Here is a 19,213-nt window from a genome sequence, read left to right as displayed (position 1 = left end):
CAGTGCTGGGGATAGAACCCAGCCAGCCCTTCTATTCTAAATACTCTGCTAAGACCCAGTCAAGGAGTTCCACCCCCAACCCCCACCTCTCCTGGGGACAGGACTGAGGGTTGTATGTGTGCCGCTCAGGGGTCCCATCCATAGCATGCATAGTGTGGTGCCACAGCCAGGATATTCACTGGCTTCCTCAGAGGAGGCCGCCCATATCAGTGGGCGGATTTAAAGTAGAGGAGGCTCCACCACCGAGTCTTCCCAGCTGAGCCAGGCTGGGAATTGACTGGCCTCTGTGGAACTCCCACGCAGAGCTCATTCTTCCTTGCTCCACATAGTGTGTTTCTTTACATAGATTTAGGTCGATGCTGGCTACCCTCTGAACTTAACACTGAGACAGAATTGGTGGTACAGAACATCCCTTCAAGTGAAGTTTCAAAGGGACATGTTTAAGTGTCTTTGACCCCAAGTCCACAGCTGCCTCCTGCTGATTCCTAAAACATTTGGCCGCAAAGGCTGCCAAGTGACCAGGGCAGGCAGAAGATAGGAGTTGACTTTTGTCCGGCCCCTGGAGGACCATGGGAAATTGAACTAAGAGAAGATTCCAGAACTTAGCACTTAGTGAGCTGTTCCTTTTTCACCAGCAGGCACTGGGTCCCTCATGGGCACTCAACAGAGAGAGGAGCAGAAGGGCAGGCAGCCAGCACGAGTGGGGGCAGGATAGGCCAGGGGTGTGGCCACGTCTCAGCCCAGGTCTTCCTTGTCTCTCTTGGCAGGGGCGAGTCTGGAGCGGGCAAGACAGAGAACACCAAGAAAGTCATCCAGTACCTGGCTCACGTGGCCTCTTCACACAAGAGCAAGAAGGACCAGGTGAGTGCCAGGCCCCCTCCCTGCCATTGCTTGTGGGTCCCTCCGTGGGGTGATGGAGGAGGAGGACTTTATGGTTGTGGCCTCAGTTTTAAGTGACAGCGGTTTGGGGAGCGAAGCGGAGGCCCACCCTACTTTTTGTAGGGCAGCGGCCTAGCGGTCTTGGGAGTGGCTGGGTGGTACCAAGCTCGTTCCGCCTTTGGTTTCCCAACTCTCCGAGTTCCTATGGAAACTGGAGCCATCCCAGGGTTTGCTTAGCAGCACTCTTGGCCTTGCCAGCCAGTTATCCTCCACCTCCGAGTCTGGAAGAGACGAGACAGCTCCTGACGTGGTCCTCAAGTCGACTGAGGCTTGGAGGGTCCTGGGCAGACCCCCTGAATCCCTGTGTCTTTTCCCTGCTGTTGAAACGCCTCTGTGTGAGCAGCGCCCAGCAGAGGAAGAAAAGCTATTTGGAAAGTCTTCTCACTTCCGTTTTTTTCCCTCTCCCCTGATGGATTTTAGTGGGACCCAGCAGTGTCCTGGCTAGGTGAGCCGCACGTTTGCTGCACGTTATGCACTGGGAATGTGTGTTCTGCCATCGTGTGTCCTTGAATACTATATTTTTTCCTAAGCAGCTTTTCACTCCACACCATCGTCACTTTCTGCAGCTAGAACTCTTCCTGTAAGCTCAGCACACTGACTGTCTTGGGAGGAGGGGCAAGGTGTGACACACAGTGGCCTCTCGTGCACCCTGAAGCGGCAGCTCCTGCAGAATGGGAGCAGCCTCACCACCTAGCTGTCCTCAGAACTCTGGCGCTGCTCAGATTCCGCACTGCACAGGACAGCAGTCCTGCCCTGTGGGCGCTTGGTTTCTGGGAGCGCTCCGTGCTCAGTGGTCCTCACCAGTGCAGGTGACCAGCTCCTTACCTGCTACCACTCTACTGGCTGGAGGCGTTGTTGGGAAGCCCACACTGGGGCTCCCCAGGGGTGGGGCGGTCACTCTTAAGCATGATGCTCTGTCTCCCTCAAGTATACTTAATGGTGCCAGTGGTGACCCCTGAGGCCACCGGGAGCGCTGTGCTGCACGGTGGCTCCACCTCATTGGTGCTGTGTGCGGCAGCTTCGATGAGTAAGTTAGGGGTCTCTGCATGCGTCCTGCAGAATGTCCTGTGCATACAGTGCTCTGGAACCAGACCAGAAGCAACTTCTCATGCGCCAAGCTTCTCAAGACCTTCTGAAGCTTTTTCCATGGGGCGTCAGGAGTTATATTTAGAAACTAATAAAGTTATTTTTCCCCTCTCCACCCCGCCCCCCATTTTCCATTCTTTTTAGGCCTGTTATAAAAACAGAGCTGTGAGATTAGGAGTGCTCTAGCTGTGGTTTTCTGTCTCCGAATTTGCAGTAAAATCCATTTCCCAACTATTTATTGAATGCCTGGTATGTGACTGATTCTCAGGAGGTGACACTGGAGTCCCTACCCTGGAGACAGAACCACAGTTAGAGAGCACTAAAATGGACCCATGTGCCTGTGTCTGGGAGCCCAGCTGTAGGGGAGAAGCCGGGTCCCGAGCACTCAGTGAAGGCGGCATGTTGTGGGGCTGGGGGATGACGGGGCCGAGGACTACCAGGATGTGGTATGCGCTGTGTTATTCCTGGCTCTTTGTCCAGCTAGAGAGGCTGGGTTGCCTCTAGCGTGTAGTCACTGCTCTGGCCCTCAGTGTGAAAGGCCATTGACTGGTTGGGTCACTTTCTACGCCTGAAGCTGTGCTGTGATTTTCCACATGCAGTGGAGGACGAGGCGCTCTTGAACATGGCTGGCTGTTCTTGTCGTTGGAGGCATGTCTGGCATCTCTGGGAGAGGGCACCCTTATTTGCAGTGCCTGAGGCGACTATTCCAAGGCCACCTGACAGAGTGCTCGAAGGTTGGCAGAGCTGAGCGTGGGTGACACTCGGAGGATTTCTGTGGTCCGAGTCAGGCCTGTGATACCCGCCTGCTTTGTTTTCTATGCTGTAGCTGGAGCCCACCGTCTGAAACATGACCTAGTGGAAGCCTTTTAGAAACCAGATAGATGATTTCAAATTGATGAGCATATGTCACCTCACCATTTAATGGGGTGCAAATTTCTTTGAAAAGTGGCAGTTTCTTGTGTGCCCAGCTGGATGCCCATGAAGCAAACCCTTCTGTAGTAGTGGACACCGCCAGCAGGCAACTCACCATGCATCACAGTGGCCACCCACGCCTGGCCCAGCCCTCCTACTCTCCATGGCAGCAGCCCGCTTCCAAATGAAGGCCTCAGCTCTGCCCCCACTCTGGGCAGCACAGGCTCTGGCAGAGCCATACTACGCCTGTCTGCAGGGATGGGAGTGGCCCGGCCAGCCTGGCAGCCTGGCAGCCTGGCATGTGCTTTGACAAGGACACTGCAGTGGTGGGAGCAGCTCCCGTCCAGAGCTGGCTCTGTGGGTTGCCTCAGCCGACTCCCGAGGCCGGCCTGAGGCCCGCCCGAGGCCCATGGGTGGGAGCTTGGGGTCAGTGACTGCCAGTGCCAAGTGCACATGTGGAACTTGATCTTGGGTTTGACCCCTGCTCTTTGGCCTGGCCCTTCCTCCCCCAGGAGCAAGGCTCCAGAGGGACTTCCCAACCTGTTCATGTGGTCTACAAATGAAGGCTTGCCCAGCCCGGGAGAAGCCCTGGCTGAGGATGGTTGTCAAGGAGGAGGCCTTGCCTAGACCTTTCTGGCTTCTGGTGGCCTGCAGCCGGGCTCAGCTGATCCCAGAGCATCCCTAGACAGGTGGCGCCTCTGGCCTCCTGGGCCTCTTGCTGCCACGAGCATTCCTTTCTTGACTCTCAGGCAGCTAGAGTTCCGTTAAAGGCCTGGCTTGCTCCAGACTTGCTAATAGTGCAGAGCCTGCTAGTCCTGTGCGAGGCTTTTTCCCTGCAAGGGCCTGGCTCCTGGGGAGTGAGGTCCTGTTTTTTCTCAGCCAGTTTTGGTTATTGTGTGGCCTGCTGGGCAGGGCCATAGCTGCTTTGATAGCTGCTTCCAAAGCCGACCTGACTGGGCTGGGTGGAGCCCCTGTGTGGGGCTGGGTCAGTGGCTAACAGGTGAGGTGGAAGACTGAGTTTGGCACCTGCTTTGCTGGTTGGTCGCTGGGTGGCCTGGGGCAGACATTCCTCCTTCTACCCCATTTTCGTTTCTGTGACCTGGGGCTGCCGCATCCTACCTTCCCCGAGTGTTAGGAGGGTCAAGGGATGACAGGGCACGAGGGTGCCTTGTGTCGGCCCCAGTTTACTGGAAGTCTGCAAGCAGGATGCATTGGCAGTGTTTCTAAATGGCTCAGACCCTGAGGCAGGCCCTGCGGGTCCCGGGGATGGCAGGGCAGGGCTGGCAGGGTGTGAAGTGCTGAGCAGAATGTAGAGGAGATGAGCTCGTGTCTTTCGTGGATCTCATTCCCACCTCTCCTGTCTTATGGCAAGGAGAAGAGTGTGGGGATTAGAACAAGAAGGGAGAGAGGCAGGTGACCATATGGGATGGAGACGTTCCGGAGAGGGGTTGAGCCACAGTTTCCCTTCCTACTCCCTGTGCTGCTGTCCTCGGTGCTGCTCCAGGGCCAGGTTCCCGAGTCAAGAGAGCTTCCTGCCTCCCCTCCAGGGCTGCTGCTCCGTCAGTCCATGGATAGAAGCTGCCAGGATGTAGCAGGGCCACACTTCAGGGATGCAGGCGTTGGCACAGCAGCCACCACAGCCACAAGAAGCTCTGGTCCTGGCACTTTGATTGTGCAGCCGTGGCTCTGCTGCCGTCCCTTTCACGGGCAGGACAGGCTCGGCTGCCTGCCCTGCTGGCTGGCCTTGACTGAGGCTCTGGGTTCCTTTGCAGGGGGAACTGGAGCGCCAGCTGCTACAAGCCAACCCCATCCTGGAGGCCTTTGGGAATGCCAAGACTGTGAAGAACGACAACTCCTCGCGCTTTGTGAGTAGTGGATGGCCGTGCTACAGCTGGGACAGGACAGGACCCTTGCAGAGCTCGGCACCCTGGCCTTCTGCCTGAGGCCTCTCCTCTCCAAACAGGAAGGCTCAGACTTGGTGCTTCCGGGCCCAGCAGGCTGCACGGGCTTCTGGCAGCCCGAGTCTGTCTGCCCTCTCAGCTAAGATGGCCATAAGTAGTTTCTTCTACCTGGGAAAAGCTTGTGGGTGAAAAGACTGCAAGTGGTACCCCGAGTCACCTGCCGTAGCTGCTGATGGTTAGTGCCCAGGGTCAGATCATGCAGCAGAGACTGCTGATAACGGGCCACTGTACCTACCTCCTGGGGAGGGCCTTGGGTACAGACAGGGCAGTGTGGCGTCTGAGCCCTGCATGCTGCATCGACAGGGCATGTGGATGTAGGCTGCCTCTTGGTTCTCTCCCTCCAGCCTGTCCAGGGTTGGGCTCTCCCCGCCTCTTCCTTGCTCCCAGGTTCTCCAAGGCAGGGGTGTCTGATCTGTTGATTTGTGTTCCCTTAGGGCAAATTCATTCGCATCAACTTTGACGTCAATGGCTACATTGTGGGTGCCAACATTGAGACTTGTATCCTTGTGGTCCTCTGGAATAAGAGGTGGGGTCTGGGAGGAGCACGTGTTCTCCATACAGGAGAAGCTGCTCCCTTATTCCAGCATGTGGCCCCCCAGCGGCCCATTGTGATGCACCTCTGCAGAGTTGGAGAGAGACTAGGATAAGCTTGTTGAAAACCCAACGTAGTGTTTAGAGGTTTTTTTCTCGAAGCATAGGGCTCTGTGGGAATAGGAGGGAACTATTGAGAAGTCCTCCAGTGCTCCCAGAGGGCTGACATTGGCATTGGAGTGGATGCTACTGTGCATCTCCTGTACCCATATTACAGCCTCCACCTGTGGCATATTCTAGTTGTCACAGACAAGGCTCACGAGGAGTGAGCTGTGCTTTTGGACAAGCTACCCCTCCTAAAGGATGGAACCAAGGCAGTTTGCTTTTACTGTGCTGGGCCATTTTGTGCCACATGTTTCTTCGGGTGATGTTTGTTCCTTTTGATGGGGAGGAGAGGAGAGTGCTTGCCTCCCCTCCAGCGTGTATTGCTCCTTAACGTCTGCAAAGATCTTCTGGAAAAGTCTAGGGCCATTCGCCAAGCCAAGGAGGAGAGGACCTTCCACATCTTCTACTACCTGCTGTCTGGAGCTGGCGAGCACCTAAAGAGTAAGCTGTGGCCCGCTGGGCTGCCTCACTTCACTGGAGACGTGAAAATGTTGCCTTGCTTCTGGGAGGAGAAACAAGCCAGTGTCCTCCTTGGGCTGTGCTGAGGATGGGTCTTCCGATTCTGAGCATGTCAGCGGAAAGCCGGGCTCTGTGCTCATCACAGGCCCTGCTTCTCTTCTGTGCTGTGTGTGGGTCATCATCGTGCTGAGGAGTCAGTAGGATGTGACTCTCCAGCTTCCAAAGCATCCGAGGTCCAGGGTCTGTCCCCTGTCCCCAAGCTTCTGTGGTCACAGCATCTACCAAAGCATCTGACTTGCTTTCACGTCTACCCCTCACAGCCGACCTCCTGTTAGAGCCATACAACAAATACCGCTTCCTGTCCAATGGGCATGTTACCATCCCTGGGCAGCAGGACAAAGACATGTTCCAGGAGACCATGGAGGCCATGAGGATTATGGGCATCCCGGAAGAGGAGCAAATGGGTAGGGCTGGCCTCCTGCGGGCGAGGGAGGCAGGGAGACTGACCATCGCTCCATGTGGGGCTTGGGGCAGCTGCTGGTTTAGGGAGGGCCTCTTCTTGGTCCTGCTGCACAGACTTCCTGTGGAGGTAGAGGAAGAGCCTGAGCAGTTGGAGCTTGAGGTGTGGATTGCACTGCAGGCATTTGCACGGGCCTGGCCCACTAGCCCTTGCCGTGCTGGTGCTGTCTAGCCCTGCTCTGTCTCAGCGTAGTATAGAAGGGGCTGGGAGCATCTCTGTGCTGGTGAAACCCACAATGAGCAGTGGGTCTCTGACTGTGGTTCCCTAGAGGGAGGGTGAAGAAGACCTCGAGTCCTCAGCCTGTTTGAGGCTGAGTTTGTAGAATGGTGGGGGTTGGGGAGCACTCCTTTTCCAGCTGTGTCCGCTTCGGGGCATAATGCACGTCATGGGAGAGTGCAGTAAGTGTTGGAGGCAGAGCCATCTTTGCGCGGTCCTAGGCTGGATGTAAATGACCTGGCATGGCTGTGTTGCAGTGAAACTTTATTTGTAAAAGCAGGCACTGGGCCCTGGGTCCTTGGTCCAGATTTAGAAGTTCAGAGTGTTAGCAGGACTCCTGTCTGGGCGTAGAGCTGCCTACGCTGACCAGAAGGGAGGTGTTGCACCCCCATCACAAGTCAACTGGGCTACTTCATGCCATTTGCGGGGACCTGCATCCCTGAGACCCCAGGGAGTGTGGTGCTCCTTCTTGGCTTGCAGCTTAAAAATCCTCAGGGGAGTGGCTCCCCCGTGTGGGCTTCCTTTAACCCTGTCTGCTTCTGACCTGCCTCTGATGCCTCCCCAGGCTTGCTGCGGGTCATCTCAGGGGTTCTTCAGCTTGGCAACATCGTCTTCAAGAAGGAGAGGAATACCGACCAGGCATCCATGCCTGACAACACAGGTAACTCCTGTGGCCTCTCGCCTGAACAGTGAGGGCGGGTGCCTGGGTGTGGATTTGCCTGGGAGTCTCCCAACGTCTTAATTTTGAATGTGTTCATGGGCTGGTATCCCCCTGAATACACTGTATAGATGTAACGGTCGCATGTGCGTCACCCTGCTTTTAGTGTACATGTCAAAAAAGAGCTAGAAAAATGGATTGTGTGGCTCAGTGCTTTTCTCATTAGTTTCTGAGGCCAAAGCGTTTATCTTGGATGCTAAAACAGTGATTTCTGCTGTGGTGCCGAAGTGCGGGAGCCTTGCCCGAGACACGCCGGGATGTGGCATCACGTCCTGTCAGCTGTGGTTTCCTTAGGTTGATGCAAGTGACCCCGTTTGTTACTCAGCCTCACCATGCTCTTCTTAGAGTCTAAGAAAACATGAAGGCAAGGATGAGTGGCTTACGCTAGCTGTGTCTGTAGGGCCACGTGGTACCAAGCTTCTGGCACTGGGCTGGGCCTGCCTCTTGGTGGGGACCCACCTTAATACTGATATGGGCCCTCCACTTAGAACCCTTGTTCTTGGGGCTCTCTGGAGGTACGGGCTGCCAGGCCTGCTGGCCTGCACCGTGGCGCTGCTAAAGAGAGCCTGGATTCAGTCGTCCTGGTAATGATCGCTCGGTTACCTCTGCTGCTTTCTTCGGTGCCTGGAGATGGAGCAGAGGGACCTGTTCTCTTGGGTCTGATTAAGCCTCTTACCCTTTTCCTCTTTACTCACTGAAAATGTCAGCTGCCCAGAAGGTCTCCCACCTCCTGGGGATCAACGTGACTGATTTCACCAGAGGCATCCTCACCCCGCGCATCAAGGTGGGACGGGATTACGTGCAGAAGGCGCAGACCAAAGAACAGGTATGTGCTCCGTGGCCGGGGCGCAGTGCTGGGTGAGGCTGGTGCATGCGGTTCCTTCATTCAGTCCTCAACCTCAGAGAGCAAGGTGGCATCACCCCATATAGATCACGAGCAGGCTGGCCCAGAGAAGTAGCGTGTCCACTCTGTGCACTCTAGAGGGCTGCCTTCAGTAAGGTCCCACTGTGCCTCTACAACTGGGTTGACATTTCGGCTGCTTGGCGGCTAGGATGTGGGCACAGCCTGTCTTTGTATAAACCGAGGACTCGGTGTTTCTGTGGCACCGCTTCCGGTGCCAGAGTGGCAGCCTCATCCTCGGAGCGCAGGCCCAGCTGCTCTGTCTCCACCGCCTGCTGCCTGGCTGCACGTGTGGGGACAGGAGCAGGAGTCTCCCAGGGTGCCTGCTGCCCCTGGAGCTAGGGGCCTCCCAGTTCAACACTGCTCTTCCCTCTGGTGGGGTTTCTCATTTTAGTCACGGTGCTGGTCCTGCGGATTTTTGTACCAGGGTCAAGGTCACCCGCTTAGTCCTTTTTCTCGAGGGTGCTGTGCTGGGTGCGCATAGCCTGTGGTTCTTTGGCAGTGTGCAGCATTACTGCTAGCTGCGTGCATTTCCCAATAATTTCTGCAAACTTTCTTTTTTTAAATTATGAAAGTGCTACACAAATAAGAAAATACAAAAGAGGTCAGGAAAGGAAAAATATCATAGCCTTACCCAGTTGTAATTATTACTGGACAGCAAAGTTGTTTTGTTGTCGTTGGTTTGGTTTTTTTAGTTTGTAGTGATACCTTTGTTCCTGAACTCAGTCCTCTCTACAGTTGTGGTTGCAAACTAAACTGGATGGGAACTGAATCCAGTTTCTCCATCAGGTCCACACTGAGTTTGATTCGGATCTGGCCCAACTCGGTTTGTGACCAGAATTGTGGAAAGAATCGAAAGCTTGTGAAATGAGAGACCGTTGTAGTTGTCACTTTATCTTTTTATTATGGAGTTTTTCCAACACATGCAAAAGCAGATAGGGCATAATGGGAAGAGCCCGAGGTGCCCACCACAGGGCCACCTCCTCAGTCACCAACTCTCGGACAGTCTATACCATTAATCCTACCTACCCCACCTCCGCAACTGCGCCAGTTTGAAGCAAATCTCAGTCATCTTGTTGATTCCATAAATAATTTTGTATGTATCCATTTTATTTAAAATGTTCTTTGCAAATATTTGAGTTCACTGTGCTTTGATTATTGGACTTGTAGTTTGTTCATCATTATAAACACTGCATTCGGGCTAGGGATAGAGCTCAGTGGCACAGCACCTGTCTGGCAAGCACGAGGTCCTTGAGTTTGATACCTAGTACCTCCCCCAAATAAATAAATAAACACTGCAGCAAACATGCATGAAACTTTTTGAACTCTTCTATTTTTAGTGCTATTTCTCTGGGTGAAGACCTCCTTCCCTAAGTGAGATTGTCAGGGCATCGAGGGTTTTACAACTCTGTCTGTGACCTTCTGTTCTCCTGGGTATTGTTCCTAGGCTGACTTTGCCATCGAGGCCTTGGCCAAGGCCACCTACGAGCGGATGTTCCGTTGGCTGGTGCTTCGTATCAACAAAGCTCTGGACAAGACCAAGAGGCAGGGTGCCTCGTTCATCGGGATCCTGGACATTGCCGGCTTTGAGATCTTTGATGTGAGCCTCCCCTCTGCTTCCCTGCCTCCTTCTCTCTTAGTTGCCTTCTCCTTGGGCCACATCCTCTTTCCCATGGTCCCACGCTGTGTGAGCAGCCGTCTTCTGTGCCTGGAGACACCTGTCTCACGTAGCTGAAGCTGTACAGGAGCCCAGGTGCCCAGTGCCAGCCAGATGATCAGTTTCTTTCAGATCATATTCTGAGAGTTATGGGCGGGCGTTTCCTGTATTCGTCCCTCACAACATTTATTGAGCTTTGGCATAAGACACTGACCCTCCCCAAAAAGGCTTTGACATCTGGCAGGGAAAAGTAATAATTACAGTGGATGAGGGTCTTAACCTGGGGTCCACAGTGTAATATATTATACATTTATTTCTTACAATCTTATTTCTCTTTGAAATCGTGTGCTTTTCTGTCATTTGTAAATTGAACAGAATATATCGACTGGGACGGTGTTAGTGCTTGTAATGTGTCTCTAGTAGAAATCAGGTATTTTCTTATCATAGCCCAGTCCAATATGTAGAAATACTTACGCTCATCTCTGCATCAGAGTTTTGGAGGTTAAACCCCTGACTGGTTCTTGTTCCTAAGGAGCAGTGTATTTCAACGTCACAATGTTTTGACAGTTATATTTACTGTCTTTCCTTGGTAAGCTACCTTATGCATTTAAAGACATTATCCAGAAAAGCGCTTTCCAGGGCTGTAGCACAGGTCCGCAGGCCCCAGCAGGTGAAGCCACCTGCTTCTGGGGTGGTCAGGGCAGCCCGGAGAGGTGCCCTTTGTGTCCCTCCTGAGACTCCTTCCTCGGGACTCGGCCCTTTGTGGAAGGGCGTTTCTCTGATTCCACTTTCCCCTCGCAGTTGAATTCCTTTGAGCAGCTGTGCATCAACTACACCAACGAGAAGCTGCAGCAGCTCTTCAACCACACCATGTTCATCCTGGAGCAGGAAGAGTACCAGCGTGAGGGCATCGAGTGGAACTTCATTGACTTCGGCCTCGATCTGCAGCCCTGCATCGACCTCATCGAGAAGCCGGTAAGCGTCCACTGGCCTCCACTGCACACAGACCTGGCTCCTCGCTCCTCTTCTTTGTGGCCCCTTCTCTTCCTTCGGTGCTGTGTGGGTTGGAAGAGTCTGGTTGCTTTTTTGTTGATGCCGTGTAAGCAGGAGAAGCCCCCCTTGGAGAAGAGGCTGTGGACTGGCCTCACCCAGGAGGGGCCGGTGGGATGGGCCTGGGTCTCAGCACACTGCAGTCCCCAAGCTCTACAGAGTCCACCTGCTCTTTGTTTTAAGTGGCCATGCTTTTGTGAACCAAGGTCCCATCTCCAGACACTTTTGCTGCAGCTCTGAACCGTGCAGGTCCCGGCTCACTTGTTGAATGCTTTTCCTGCCTGCATATGTGAAGCTCAGCCTCCCCCATGAGGACTAACATGGCCCTGGAGCTTTTACTCACATCACTGGTTGTTGAGGATGGCTGGGGCCCGAAGCTTTGCCCTTTCCCATGCAGGTCATTTTCAGTGTTGTTCTAGCGGGTGCCTTGGGTTTAGGGGCTGTGCCCTGTGATGAAGCCTGAGTTGTATTTGTAGGTTATGTCCACTGAACACGGTAAGCTCATGACTTTCCTGGACTCCTGCATGGCTTGTGCATGACCTGAGTCACACAGAAACGTTTAACCAGAAGGCCCAAGACAAAGTCTTTGTAATCCTAGTGTGGAACTATTTCATGATCATAGCGTTTTAATTTTTTCTTTTTTTGTTATTGGGGATTGAACTCATGACCTTGTGCTTGCCAGGCAGGCACTGTGCCGCTGCGCTATATTCCTGACCCTTTTAATTTTTTCTTAGTTAATTGAATCTGTTAATTACCAAGAGCCCACCTGGCTTTCTCTCATGTCTGATAGTCTCTGCAGCAACCGAGTCAGCTTTCTCATAAGTTCGGTACCCAAAGGCTTCTGAGTGTTTGGACTTCTCTCTTGCCCAGGAGGACTTCCTGATAGCCTGCTGTCTCACACAGCCATGCTCAGGGTGCGGAGCAAGGAGACCACAATTCAGTGGCAGGCGCCTGGGCAGAGGCCTGCACCCCTGGACCAGCTGCTCTGTGCTGGGAGGCTGTCAAGCTCTGCTTTTCACCACAGCTGCCAGGGGATTTCTCTAGTGAAGCCCCCATCAGTGCAGAGCCTCTGAGAATAATCACAGAGTTATGGTCTCAGCTGCAGCCTAGACACCAGAGGTTTCTTTGTAAACTAGAGCTTTTAAGCTGAATGCTGTTTTCAGTGCTGTTTCTATCTCTGTGGAAGGGAATGATGCCTGCCTTCCATGGGGTCCTGGGGACGCCTATACCAGGCTTGGGCTCTGCTGGGTTCAGGGTGGATCCTCCGTGCTGTGCTGCTCATGGCACCTGGATCTGCTTCCTCAGGCGGGTCCCCCTGGCATCCTGGCCCTGCTGGATGAGGAGTGCTGGTTCCCCAAAGCCACTGACAAGAGCTTCGTGGAGAAGGTGATGCAGGAGCAGGGCACCCACCCCAAGTTCCAGAAGCCCAAGCAGCTGAAGGACAAAGCTGATTTCTGCATCATCCACTACGCCGGCAAGGTAAGGCCCGCAGGTCAGACCAGTGCAGGGCGGTGGGGCTTGTCCAGGGCAGCCCTGAGGGGGCTGCATGGCCCAAGCTCAGTCTTTGTCCTTGAGTCCCCTAGTAATGTACCTGGTGACGCCAGCCAGCATTCACACTGCTTACGGGGCACCTTGCGCAGTCCGAGCCGTGAGAGCTTGCGGTGCCCCGTGCGGCACGTTGGGGATTATTGTTAGGCTCACCTTCCTGGTGTGCTGTAAATTCGGCTGTATCTGGAGTTGCAGTTAGAGCTCTGCCACTCCTAAGCTGGTTGACTTAGTCTCTCTGAGCTTGGTTTCCTTATTGGGAAGATGAGCTGACGCCTACCATGGAGCGACTCATGACTGCGTGCTTGCAAGGCAGGCACTTATGCCGCTGAGCTAAATTCCCAGCCCCAACACATTAAGTTTTTAAAAATTTAATTAAGTTTATTGGTACAACATGATCACATTCATCATAGGGGTTTTGTACCTGTAGGTAACATACCTAGATTTGCCACTTATTAATCATTTTTATTAAATGGGTCTGTAAGGCGTCATGCTCCAGGGCAGGCATGTGTTTCTGTGGGCACTGTTCCTGCTCAGGGTGCAGCTTTTGACAGCATTTCTGGCTTTTCCCACTAGAGGTCAGTCAATACCTCCCAGCGGCTCCCGGCCTTGAGAAACAATCCTCTTCAGGAGAACAGGGAACTGTCCTTGCTTCAGAGCCACCACTGTAGACAGTAGCTGTTGTCATTGCTAAGGCTGCACGGCCAGTCCATGGTGGACCTGCCATCAGCGCTCAGCTCTCATCCTGCCAGTCCTCCTCTTCCTGCAGCTGAGACCCCACTTAGCCATGAGGGCTGTGCTTAGACTCCAGGAGGTTTTCCTCAGCAAGTTCTGCACTCTGTGCACGAAGTTCCTAGTGACAAATTATAGCTTGAGCATGCAGTTAGACAGGACTGGACTATGCTGGTCAGTGATGAGCCCAAGCCCTACCCACAATCCAGCATAGGGCCCCCCACTTCCCAGCCTGTCTTAGATAGCATACTGGTTCTGAGAATGCTGAAGCAAATTGCTTAAAACTGCTTATGAAAAAGCTAATAATCTTAAACACCACCTCCGGGAAGTGGCCTGTGTGGAGCACACAGCAGCTCACGGGAAGCCTTTGCCGTCCTGTTACCTGTGCCGCTGGAACACAGGGGCATCCTGCCTGGCATCAAGAGCCTGTGTGGTGGAATTGGCCCAAAGATGTTGGCTGTGCTGGCCGCTGAAGTGTTGTGAAGGGGCCCTGGTCCTGGTCCGCAACTTTGTCGCCTCACAGCATGCACATGCCAAATGCAGGAAGAAGAGACACCATATCCCGTGCCGTGGGATCCGCAGCCGCACTCCCGTGGGCCCCTAGCCAGGAGTTTGCATTAGGAAGAGGAAGGCCAAGAAGCTTGCTGCTCTTTTTATTGCTCTGGGAACTCTTGCAATGAAAATATTATGTTGCTCATGTTATTAAGAGCATGTTTTAGAAAAGTATGAATATCTGTTACCCTAGAGAAATCATGAGTATTCTAAAAAAACAAAAAACACAAATTACTTGTCTTAGGACTGAAAAGAAATGTTATTAACACCGATATATTTCCTTTAGGGTTTCTTCTTTCTGTTTGTATTACCCTGAAGAAAGAAAAAGGCAATATTCTTTCACGTCGCTGCAACATCGTTTCCTTAGTAGTTCCCTGTTGTCAGATATTTGTAATTTTTTGTTCTTTCTCGGAGTACTGCAGAGAGCACCTTGTCCAGAGCTGTCATCCTTCTCGCTTACCACTTCCTTCTTGGGGATGGAAATACTGGCCCAGAGGGTGTTTTATTTTCTAACCTTTCTATACGAGGGTTGGCTCAGCCCTGGGAGTGCTGTATGGGCTGAGGAGCCTGGAACAGCCTGTAACCAAGATCCCAACCCTTCCAGGTGGATTACAAAGCGGATGAGTGGCTGATGAAGAACATGGACCCCCTGAACGACAATATCGCCACGCTTCTCCACCAGTCCTCCGACAAGTTTGTCTCCGAGCTGTGGAAGGATGGTACGCCCTTGCCCTCCGCCCTGCCTCCCTGCGGCTGGTCACGCCCTTCCTCTGCATTGGGCCCAGCCACCGACTGCGGCCTTGACACCCGCCAGGTGGTTTCTGTCCTCCATAGCTTCCTGCAGAAAGGTCTCCTTGAGCCAAAAGGGAGAGGCCGCCCCGCGCATGCACCATAGCCCTTTCCTCTCGGGGCAGAGGCTCCTCTAGGCCTCACAGCGGCAGATGGCCAGGGCACTTTCCTCAGAGGCAAAGTCCAGGGCGCACCCCGCCTTGCCGTGCAGGTCTCCAGTCCCCGCACCTCCTTCCATTTCCGCCTTCTACTCCTTGGTAGGCTGGTTGCTTTGAAACTGTTCTTTTTCTTTGTTTCTGTCCCTTTCTCCTCTCCTTTGCCTGGGTCTTGCTTTAACCTCTCTGTTGCAGAGATGCAGAGCACTCAGAGAGCCTATTTCTATCACCGCTTTCCCATTCTCCACCTAGAATCAGGTGACTGGCTGCCCGGAGTGACGGGGTCTTGTGTGTGGTGTGCCCCGAGCTGTGCAAGAAAGGCTTGTCCTCCTCCCCTTGGCTCTTCCTGTGGCTGTGCCTGTCCCATTGATCTGTCCCAGGCTTCTGTGCAAGCTCCCCATTGTGCCTCCTCCAGAATGCTGACTGTGTTAATCTCTTGGGGGGTTTGTGGTTTATATGGGGAGTAAGAAACCCTGAAGCCTCCAGTCCTTCGTAGAGCTCCCCCTGCAGGTGGTGACTCACTACTGCAGACGTTGGTGTCACGAGGGCCGGGTGTTGTGCACGCTGCTCTGTGCCTGAATGCTGAGATGCATTTGTGTGTTTGTCCAGTGGTCACTTAGCAAGGACTGCACCACTGCAGCCGGGATTCAGCACACCTTCATGTAAAGGACCAGTTATTGTGGGACCATATCCACCTTCTGCATAAGCTACCCACTGCATGGCACCTCGGTCGCCTGCAAAATAGGCCCTGTGGTGGGCATGCAGGGGCAGCGATGCTCGCAGTCTGATCGGTGGCGTGTAGGCTCCAGTGTTACCCTGGCCTTTGTCTTAAGCGGCCCTTTCACCTGTCTTCGCATAAATACTAGAAATCTGACCACACAGGCCTGAAAGTGGGCTTTGCCACTCAACTCTAATTTTTACTTTCAGTAGTAGAGGCCTTCAGTTTTAACTCTTGCTTAAAACTGATCTCCAGTGGCTAGTTGGCTTTGGGTTATTGCATTTTTTGCCTCGGAGGAAGCAGTTCCTTTCACTGCTGCTGGGCTTGAGCCACACAGAGGCGGGCTCCTTCCTCTGGAGGTTGGTTTAGATGATGAAGACCTGTGAGCGGGAGACACGTCTTATGTAAGACAGCTGGGGGTGGGGCCGCCTGCCTATAATCCCAGTACTCTGGGAGGCTGAGGCAGAAGTATGGCAAGTTCAAGCCCAGCCTGGGTAACTTAGTGAGTCTGTGTCTCAAAATAAAAAAATAAAAAGGGCCTCAGATAGAGTCTAGTGTGAAGGTTCTATCCTTAGTACTGAGGAAAAAAACATATTTATGGCCAATAGTAGTTCTTTGGAGTTGTTTGTAATATCACCACTGCGCTTGGCCCGTGGTTTAAAAGACCTCTGCCCAGGGCAGCTGCGGACAGAGACCCTTCCATTGTGGACAGTGGCAGGGTAGCTCCCAGCCTTAGGTAAAGGTGAGCACAGACTCAAGATACTGGTTTGTTTTTAGCTGGGACCAAGGACTGTAGGGTGCTCTAAGCGAGGCTGTAACACCCCCTCAGAGCCAGCCTTGTGGGAGTCTCTCTGTTCCAGAATTCATTACCAACTTACTGTGTGTCTTTGGGAGTGGGCGCTTCCAGGGTGGGCTGAGAATAGCACAGGACGTGTGAACACGAGGGTGGCTCTGACGGAGCCCAGCTGCCTAAGGGAGACGAGCCGAGGGACTTCACCTTCCCCCATCTGCAGCCTGCCCAGGTCAGGCCTGCTCTGCATGACTTAGCGAAGTGCTCTAGCTCCAGGGACGAGGGCCCTGCACTGCCACACTGTCCCCCCTCAGTCTCTGTCCTGGCTTCTGTCTGTCCATCTGTTCGTCTCTCTCCTGCACCCCTCACCCTCCTCGCACCCCAAGCTGGGATTGCTGGTGCTCACGTGCTTTGTGGTCTTTGCAGTGGACCGCATCATTGGCTTGGACCAAGTGGCCGGCATGTCTGAGACGGCGTTGCCTGGGGCCTTCAAGACGCGGAAGGGCATGTTCCGTACCGTGGGCCAGCTCTACAAGGAGCAGCTGGCCAAGCTGATGGCCACGCTGAGGAACACCAATCCCAACTTTGTCCGCTGCATCATCCCCAACCACGAGAAGAAGGTACGGCCGCTCGTGCAGTTGCCTTGGGCCCCCCTGGTCTGCCTTCCCCAGCACAGCGGCTGCTCTGCCTGCTGCGGGGGTAGTGTTCTTGAGGGTGCCCTTGATGGACTGCTCCGAGGCTGAGGGGGTGCTACATTGTAGCCTGAGTTTCCTGTTACTTGTGCCATCCCATTGTAGCCTCCCTGGCCTGGGTCATTGGACCCCAATGTCAGCTGCAGCACCTCCTTCAGCCTTTGTCTGCTGAGTGGGGCAGGAGCTGGGAGGAGGGCGCATGGCCTCTCCTGTCAGCCCTAGGAAGGGAAATGAGGACCCGTGTGTGCTTTCTCTTCAGGCCGGCAAGCTGGACCCCCACCTTGTGCTGGACCAGCTGCGCTGCAACGGAGTCCTCGAGGGCATCCGCATCTGTCGCCAGGGCTTCCCCAACAGGGTGGTCTTCCAGGAGTTCCGGCAGAGGTGAGCGGGCTGCTCCCACCGGGACCCTCAGTGGACGGCCACGGCCCTGTCCACAGGCAGCCGGCTCCACACATGTCCTTTCCCTGTTCTGCTGTTATGTGAGGTGTCCCCGCTGTGTCACTGACGGGAAAGCCATTGTGTCCTTCATGTGAGAAGGGCCACCCCCACCTGAATGGGAAGCCACCGTGCAGGCTGTCACTGCCGGTGACTGGGAGGGCCTGGTGCAGTGTGTGGCAGGGAGAGAGGTGTGAGAGGAGAGTCAAAAGCGTCAGCCAGACAGGTGTGTAGCGGAGGAGGTTCATGGAGACAGGAGGCTGAGCTGCCGCAGCTTCTTGCTGCCTGTGGGAGACACCGTCCTGGGTGCCTGGCCGCTGTGTCCTGCAGTGGCCCAGGGAGATGTGAGCATGGCTGGCCCGGGGCTCCTGCAGGGGGCTGGGCAGTGAGCAGAGTGAGTAGCCGAACCTGAAGCCCGTGCCAGGTGATGGAGGTGGTTTAGCGCGAGGTTGCTTCCACTTTCTGGGAACCAAGCCTGCCTTCATTCAGCCAGGAAAGAGCGGGGTTGGGGATCGCTGCTCGAGTGCTTTCCGTACGGGACGTTTTGAAGGCTCTACCTGTGCCGCTCCGTAAGGGTGATTTCAGGCCGTGTGGAGAGGAGGCGGGAGTGCGGTGACTCGCTTCTCTTTCCTTCCTCAGATACGAGATCCTGACGCCAAACTCCATTCCTAAGGGTTTCATGGATGGAAAGCAGGCCTGTGTGCTCATGGTGAGTCCAGCTGCTGTCCCTGCAGGGTCGGCCTTCGGCTGCCAGCCACTCCTGTCGGACGAGCCTATGCTTTTCACGAGTCGGTGCCTGTGCTCTGCTCTGGTGTGATTCTGCCAGGTGCCTGAGTGACAGCCCTCTCAGCCTCTGGACAGTCGGGGCGACTGAGACCACAGCAGACAGGGCTCTAAGTGAGACAAACGCTGTGTCTGGGGAGCGTTCTGCTGCTTTTGTCTCATGTTGCTTATGACCCCCAGTGGAGCAGGAGGGTAACTTCAGCCAGAGCAGCAGGCCGGAGGCTGCATCGTGCCTTTCCCTGCAGCCCCTGCACGATGAGCAGCGCACACTCCATGTTCTGGGTGCACGTGAAATGGCCCGGCAGTGCTCAGTGCCCGGCCGGGCTCATGCCTACCTCGGGTCCCTTTTCTTGCTTCCTGGGCATCCTCTGCTCCTGCCTGGCCGTGGGTGGCAGTCACTGCCTTTGTTTTTGCCTCATTTTGCTTTCCATTTTTTCTAAAGAATTGGAGTTGGGGGCGGGGGAGCAGAGAAATGCAGTAGCTGACATGTGCAGAAACCTGTATTCATTGACAGGGAGACTGAGGGTGGGTAGAGGAGGAAAAGGAGACGCTCCCGGCCCCCAGTGCTGGTCAGGCAGTGGAGGGAGAACACGGGCGGTGTCCCTGGTGGTGTCTTCTTCTCTGTGGTGCCGCCCAGGTGGGCTGATGGTCCCTTCTGCAGGGAAGACCAAGCTTGTCACACAGTGAGCAGGCCCGGCAGAAGGGCAGAGGCCCACCCCAGCTCCTGCCCTAGTCTCTGTCTTCCTGTGGGGGCTTCTTTCCAGACTACTGGAGCCATTTGTGGGCACCGGAGTTCCCCTAGGTCCCCCTTAGGGTGGTCATGACATTGCATGTTGGGAGTGTGTGCCAAGTCCTTTCCCTCCCAGGCTGTGGGGTCCCAGAGCCTCGTCACTGTCCCTGGAGTTGC

At 54.4% G+C, this 19,213-nt stretch overlaps 1 protein-coding gene across 1 annotated transcript in view; it reads left to right on the top strand.

The window, feature by feature from the left end:
* Myh9 (myosin heavy chain 9) overlaps positions 1–19,213 on the top strand; it is an 84,035-nt gene that overhangs the window by 46,421 nt on the left and 18,401 nt on the right. Inside the window, exons 5-18 of the mRNA XM_003470459.3 lie at positions 768–861; positions 4,710–4,802; positions 5,333–5,396; positions 5,937–6,035; positions 6,374–6,517; positions 7,355–7,450; positions 8,215–8,333; positions 9,856–10,008; positions 10,867–11,040; positions 12,421–12,594; positions 14,549–14,663; positions 16,823–17,016; positions 17,348–17,469; positions 18,163–18,232. Coding sequence (XP_003470507.1) covers positions 768–861; positions 4,710–4,802; positions 5,333–5,396; positions 5,937–6,035; positions 6,374–6,517; positions 7,355–7,450; positions 8,215–8,333; positions 9,856–10,008; positions 10,867–11,040; positions 12,421–12,594; positions 14,549–14,663; positions 16,823–17,016; positions 17,348–17,469; positions 18,163–18,232 — 1,711 coding nt within the window. The remainder of the gene's footprint in view (positions 1–767; positions 862–4,709; positions 4,803–5,332; positions 5,397–5,936; positions 6,036–6,373; positions 6,518–7,354; positions 7,451–8,214; positions 8,334–9,855; positions 10,009–10,866; positions 11,041–12,420; positions 12,595–14,548; positions 14,664–16,822; positions 17,017–17,347; positions 17,470–18,162; positions 18,233–19,213) is intronic.

Source organism: Cavia porcellus, unplaced genomic scaffold (genome assembly GCF_034190915.1).
Source record: "Cavia porcellus strain 051 isolate PalLab524CR breed Dunkin Hartley unplaced genomic scaffold, mCavPor4.1 scaffold_27, whole genome shotgun sequence".
NCBI lineage: Eukaryota > Metazoa > Chordata > Mammalia > Rodentia > Caviidae > Cavia > Cavia porcellus.
This window is presented reverse-complemented; position numbering and strand designations above follow the sequence as displayed.